General features: G+C 43.5%; 1 protein-coding gene across 1 annotated transcript; it reads left to right on the forward strand.

Annotated features, from left to right (window-relative positions):
* Window positions 1-390: 390 nt before the first annotated feature.
* Window positions 391-5,664, forward strand: AQP10 (aquaporin 10). The gene is made up of 6 exons (XM_072638149.1): window positions 391-495; window positions 1,033-1,159; window positions 1,533-1,670; window positions 1,857-1,975; window positions 2,312-2,529; window positions 5,388-5,664. The coding sequence occupies exons 1-6, from the start codon at window positions 391-393 to the stop codon at window positions 5,566-5,568; spliced, it is 888 nt and encodes a 295-aa protein (XP_072494250.1). The 3' UTR covers window positions 5,569-5,664.
* The last annotated feature ends 1,504 nt before the right edge of the window (window positions 5,665-7,168 follow it).

The raw sequence follows: 7,168 nt of genomic DNA on the forward strand, positions 1-7,168 counted from the left end.
CAGGTCTGCTGTCACCAATGCTCACTCTACTACTGGATGCTGTGGTTCCATGGTAACCTTCCTCTAGTCTGTGAGGGTTGAGGGTCTAAAGGTGAAAAATCCAGCAATCCAGATCCATAGTCCATGTACGTACCATGAAAACTTTTCCTTAACCTTAACCCTGCCCCCTCTCAAGAGCAACAACTGCACAGGAGTTAATTGGTCTTAAAGTCTCTTTGTTATCTTTGGCTATTTGTGTGGTCTAGTAGCCTTAGCCAAGCAGGTTTAATTGGTTATTTGGTCTTAAAGTCTTTTTGTTATCTCTGGCTATTTGTGTAGTCTAGTAGTCAGTTGAGTGAACAGTGGCTAGAGAGAGGTTGTCCTCTTGGGCTCCCACTGACATCTTTCATCATGACTAAGTTTGTATTCCTGGCCCAGGTCAGAGCCTGGGTCCGAATCCGCAACCTCCTAGCCCGACAGTGCTTGGCTGAATTTTTGAGTGTCTTCGTGTTTATGGTAGGTGGGACTGAGTGGTGGGTAATCAATCAGGAGGGAGGGAGGGTGGTAAAGGAAAGGATCTTTACTTTGACCTGTGACCCCATCTCCCCATTTTTCTGTTCCTTTTCTCTTCTTCATTATCTTCTTCTGTCCTTTGCCTTAATATTCTCTGATTATCTCTAAATCTGGACTGTCCATTGCTCATCTTCTATTCTATCCCTTCTTTTTTCTCCTTGTCCTTTCTCCATTTTTCCCTTGGCTCTTTCTCCCTTCCTCTCTCTTCCTATCCCTCTCTCTTCCTTCCCACGTTATTTCTCTTGAGGCTTTTCCTGATTTCCCATTTCTCCCAATTTCTCCTCAATCTTCCCTTTATATTCCGTCCTCTTATCTCCCTTTTCCTTCCCTCCCCTCTCTTTACCAATTCTACCTTTTTACCTTCCCTCTCTATTCTCTGTTATTTGCCCCTACCTTCTTCCCACTCCTTTCCTCTCTTCTTTCCTCTCCTCTTTCCTCTCATTTTCCCCTCCTCCCTCCCTTCTCACTTTTCTCCATCAGCTCATCATACAGGGAGCAGGGGCTCAGGCTGTTACCAGTGAAGAAACCAAAGGCAACTTCTTCACAATGTTCCTGGCAAGTGCCCTGGCTGTGACAGTGGCCATCTACGTGGGAGGCAATGTCTCAGGTGAGTAAGGAGGTGCCAGGTTGGAGAAGTACCTGGAAGTGGATACTGCCCAAGACACTGACTCATGGATATTATCTATTGGATATTTCACATGATGCTGGCACATCCTTGAGTGTCTCTAACCTTTCCTCCCAACTTTCTTACTCTGCCTGCCTTCCCTATTTCACCTTCAAAACTCTTCCTTGTTTTCACTCTGGCTCTAGCTTCCAATTCTCTCTCCTCATGCTGAACCCTCCTAACAAAGAAGAGACCCTCACTGAGACATGGTGTTTAAGAAGGGTGGGGCTTACTCCCTGCATATATTACTTTCCCAACCATTCTAGATCTCTTTTCACTCTTCTGTTTCTTCCTGACCCAACCTTTGTTTCCTCAGGGGCGCACCTGAATCCTGCCTTCTCCTTGTCCATGTGTCTCGTGGGTCGCCTACCTTGGGCCAAACTTCCCATCTATATACTGGTACAGCTGCTTTCTGCCTTCTCTGCTTCAGGAGCAACCTATGTCCTCTATTATGGTATGAGATAGCCTTTTCAAAGACTCAGGACTCATAAGAGAGAAGCTCAGACTATGAGGAGGCACCCTAGGGATGGAGATGGGGAGAACCAGTACATACGTGGGAATGGGAATGGGGAAACTCCCTCTGAATATTCAAAGGGAGGATCTCAAGCTGAATGTTCATTGCCTCTACTCCCTGAACTAGATGCTCTGCAGAATTATACTGGTGGAAACCTGACAGTGACTGGCCCCAAGGAGACAGCTTCTATCTTTGCCACCTACCCAGCCCCTTATCTGTCCCTGGAAAATGGCTTCCTGGACCAGGTGGGAATAGAAGTGGGGGACCACACCAAATTACCCAATGTTCTCCAACCTTCTCCTCCAGCATCTCACCAGTCCCCACCACTTTCCTCTAGTGCCCCTAACTCCTATCCTTCCCTTATTGTTTTCCTTTTGTACTATCCTAACTTGATTTCTCTGCTTTGGGGCACCCCTCAGCAACCAAGGATAAAATCAAAGGGTGTGGGAAGTGAGAGTATGGGATGTATAAAGAAAGATAAGGGTGTGGGTGTGGGATGTGGGTAAAGTCTGAAAGGTATGGATGCAAGGGTAGTCACAGGGGAGCCCTGGAGCTTCTAACAGGGTAACCTTTCTCCCAAGGTTCTAGGCACTGCTGTGATGATTGTGGGCATCTTTGCCATCACAGACACCAAGAATAAGGGGGTGCCTGCAGGATTGGAGCCAGTGGCAATTGGGCTGATGATTCTGGCCATTAGCTTCTCCATGGGTGCCAACTGTGGTTACCCACTCAACCCTGCTCGAGACTTGGGACCTCGGCTCTTCACCTACGTGGCCGGCTGGGGATCTGAGGTCTTCAGGTCAGTGTTCCCTGCTCCAGCATTTCCCTTTTTCACTTTTAAACTATTAACTTACACTTACATAGTACTTCATACTTTGCAAAGTGTTTTTCTATAGATGATTTAACATGATCCTCAAAGTCCCGTAAAGTAGCGTAATAGATTGTTTCATTCCAGTTGGTGAAACCAAGTCAGAGAAGTCAAAAACAATTTGCTCAAGGTCACATAGCTAGTCAGTAGGAAAAATGGGACCTGAACCTAAGGCTTTTGACCCCAAGTCAAGCCTTCTTTCTACTACCCCACATTGTCGCAGGTCTATCATCCTATATCTCCCCTTTCCTTCCCAATTAAATTAATTGAAAAAGTCATCACAGTAGGTACCTCCAGTTCTTTTCTTCCTCCTTTCCTGTTAACACTTTGCAACCTGGTTTCTGACTTCATCATTCAACTGAACTTCTTCCTCCAAAGTTACCAATGATCTTTTTCTTATTTGCCACATCTAATGACTCTTTATTAAGCTTCATCCTTCTTGGCCTTTTTGCAGCATTGGATAATGTCGATCATCCTCTCCCTCCTCTTTGGGTTTGTGTGACACCGTTCTCTTCTGGTTCTCCTTTCATCTATCTAATGACTCCTCAGCCTCTTTTGCTAGATCTTTATCCATGCCATGTCCATTAACCACGAGTCTTCAAGGCTCTATCTTAGGCTCTCTTCTCTTTTTGCTGTATACTATATCTCTGGATGAGTACATCAGCTGCCATGGATTCAATTATCATCTCCCTGAATATCTTTCTTCTGAGCTCCAGTCTTTTATCTCCAACTTACTTTTTGACCTCTTGAACTCAATGTCCTGGAACAATCTCAAACTCAAAATAGCCAAAATACAGAACTCAGACTCTCCCTCCAAACTCTTTCTTCGTCCAAATGCTTTTTTTTAAAATTATTGTTCCAGGTGCTACCATCTTCCCAGTTATTCAGGCTCATGACATTGGTATTGTTCTTTATCCCTCATTCTCATGTACTCCAAATCTTGTTATTTTTGCTGTTTCTGGTTATTTCATTTATAATCTTTTCTCAGGCCCTCATCAGTAGTTTCTTCTGTTCCTTCTCCTCCTCTTTTCCTCCTCGCCCTCCTTTTTCTTCCTCCTCTTTGCATTACCAGGTGCCAAAATGATTTTTTAAAAGTATAAGTCTGATCATATAATCTTCCTGCTCTATAAACTCTATCTATGGATATCTATTATCTCTAAGCTTAAATATGAAGACTTTTGGTGTTTAAAGCTTTTCATAACTTGACTCCTTCCTACCGTTCTACTCTTAAACAATACTCTCTGGTTATAAAACCCACAATCTAGTTACACCAATCTACTTGCTGCTCTTCACATATGACATTTCATCTCCTTCTTCATGTCTTTGCAATGGCTACCCTCATACCTGGAATGCTTTCCTCCCTCTCCTCCACATCCTGGCTTCCCTGAAACCTCAGCTCATATCCCACCTTCAGACTCTTCCTGGTTCCCCTAAGTTACTAGTGTCTCTCTGAGATTAACTTACATCTACACACACACTCTCTCTCTTTATGTATATATATATACACACACACACACATAATATATATAGATATATTTATATAAGATTTATATACATATGTGTATACATATATACCTATATATTTTGTATGTGCAATATATAAAACTATGTGCAATACACATGCATTATATATGTGTGTAATGTGTGTGCACATGTATGTATATGTGTACATATATTGTATATCTATATCTACATATCTCATGTACCTAGCTAAACTATCTAAATCTTTGTTTCCTCTATTAGTATGTGAATTCCTTGAGGATAATGATAATGTTTTCAATTTTCTTTGTATCTCTGAAGTTCAGCATAGTGTCTGGCACACAGTAAAGACTTAATATTTGTTGACTGACTTTCCTTCTGCATCCTCTTCTTCCCTGCTTGGTACCTTCCTTGCTCCATTTCCCTGGCTTCTCATTGTATCCCTCTTCTGTCCCTCTAGTCTTCTTCCTCTTCCTGTTTTGTTTTCCTCACTGGGTCTCTGGCCCATTCAACACTTCTCCTCCCCACCCAGTGCTCTCTTTCTCCTTTACTTCCCACCTCACCGAAAGGCAGTGATAGAATAGAAAGTTCCCAGTAATCAGAATCAGGACAGCTGAATTCTAGGTCCCTCTCCACTGTCTACCACATCTCTCAAGCCGTTTTGCTGCTCTGAGTCTTAGTTGCTCCACCTAATTAAATGAGGCAATACATATGATGGCTTTGCAAACCTTAAACAACTGGGAAAGTGTGAATTATTATTAGCTCTCTGTAAAATAGTAAAATAATACCTTTCTTGCCTCAAGCTAAAGGGCTGGACCACTCTCAGAATTTGGATTCCATAAGTTAGACTATGCCCCTCCCATCTCCCAGACAAATGTGACCCAAATTATCTTCTCCCCACAACTTTTCCCTTTTCAGGGCCTCCCACTGGGCATAGCAGTGCACCTTCCTCCTCTTCTCTGTCCTCCTCCTTCTCCTCCTACCCCAATTCATCCTTTGTTGTTGTCATTCAGTCATTTCCTACTATCCATCATCTCGTTTGGGGTTTTCACTGCAAAGATACTGGAGTGGTTTGCAATTTTCTTCTCCAGCTCATTGTACAGATGAGGAAACTGAGGCAAACAGGGTTATGTGATTTGCCCAGGGTCACACAGGTAGTAAGTGTCTCTGATCAAATTTGAACCCATGAAGATGAGTCTTCCTGACTTTAGGCCTGGTTACACTTTGCCATAGCTTCCCTTTATCCTCCCTCTAGGAAAAAGGGGATGGAGGGGGGAACTGTCTCCTGACTCCCCTCTTTGTCCTTACAGTGCTGGCAACGGTTGGTGGTGGGTGCCTGTGGTGGCTCCCATGGTGGGTGCTGTGTTGGGGACTGCCACGTACCAGCTGCTGGTGGGTCTGCATCATCCTGATGATCTGGAGCCTGCTCCAGAGAAAGCCTCTGAACCAAGGTCCCCATCTTACCTCAAAACCTTCGAGTGCAAACTGTGATATCCTTTCTTTTTCCAATGTTACCACAGACATTAACAAAAAGCCCCAACAACAAACAGAACTATGCCCAATAGTATTTACAAACACCAACAGCAACTAAAATTGTTTAACTTGATAATCTCTTCTGCTATTTATGATTTTACAAATTCGATTTAGTTAAATTGGACTGACCTACTGGTACATATAACACTCTATCTCTTAACTTTTGCATTAGCTGTTCCCTATGCTTAAAATACATTCCTTCCTCACATCCATATTTTGGACAATTTTCATTCAAAATTCAGCTCAAGTGCCATGAAGCCTTCATTGGAAGCTCTCCCCGCCCCTGCCCCCCACTGCTTCTCTCCCCAAACTACTTTTATGTATTTTTAATTTTTTGTATATATTTGTACATGTATATGTTGTCTTCCCTGAAAGGATGTAAGCTCTTTGAGAGCAGGGATTGCTAGTACAGTGCCTAGCACACAGAAAGCACATAATAAAGGCTTGTTGATTGATTGGACTACATGGCATAGGAGGTCTCTTCAAGTTCTGAGATTCTGTGATTTAAAAAAAAATATTTCCAAAAATTATCCTTACTACCTACTATGTGCCATAATACTAGGAGGTTACAATAGGATAAAGGGTAAGAGACATGCACAAATAAACATAGAATGTTATAGAAAATAAGGGAAGAGACCTAGACATAGTACTCTGTGAAAATTTAAGGAAAGGAAGAGAGATTGCAACTTGGGGGGCAAGGGTGGGAAGATGGGGTTTGAGTGAGGGAAGGTTGGGCAGAGAAAGAGGCACTTTGAGCAAGCAGGGTCTTGAAGGAATAGGATTTCAACAGGTAGAACACAGAAGAGGGTGCATTCTAGGCATGGGAGATAGTGTCTGGGAATGTATGCAAGCCGGGGAGAGTCTGGATAACTAGAAGTCCAGATTAGAGAAGGGCATTAGTATGAAATAAGGGGGGAAAGGTAGTTTGAGGCCCTATTGCGGAGAGTCTAAAATGTCAGATATGCAGACTGTATTTTATCCTAGGAGTTATAGGAAGCCATTTAAGCTTAGTGAGCAGAGAATTGATGTGTTCAAATTTGTGCATTAGGAAAATTATTTTGGTAACTATGTGGCTTGGGTTGGAGAGGGCAGAGACAAGGGATGCCGGTTAGCAGGTTCTTTAAATAATACAGACCAGATGAACGGATCCGAATTAGAATAGCGCTGTGATGGATAAGTGATGGAAGAGTGGAAGATAGGAGGAAGACCCTATTGAACAGCTGAATTGTTACATAGTTGCAATTCCACTGGAGACAACATTCCTCTTTGCGCGGGGCAGAGTTTGTATGTGGGATGGGGAAGACTACCTGGAGGCTGTGGTCTTACGTCTCGAGTCTCTTCAGCTGTCTACTAACGTACTCATCACACTTCTAGGGAAGCCTTGGAGGTGTGGGATGAGGGGAGAGGGGGGTGAGGGTGGGAGTTCCTTGGGAGAGTCAATACTTAAAAATGGCCGCCAGAGGACGACAAGCAGATAGCTAGATGCCAGGACACCAGGTAGCCAAATGGGCAGTCCATCCTGGAAAACAAACTTGCGACCCCGTATCCTTGACGCCCG

The sequence above is a fragment of the Notamacropus eugenii genome, chromosome 2 (assembly GCF_028372415.1).
Source record: "Notamacropus eugenii isolate mMacEug1 chromosome 2, mMacEug1.pri_v2, whole genome shotgun sequence".
In the NCBI taxonomy this organism is placed as follows: Eukaryota; Metazoa; Chordata; class Mammalia; order Diprotodontia; family Macropodidae; genus Notamacropus; species Notamacropus eugenii.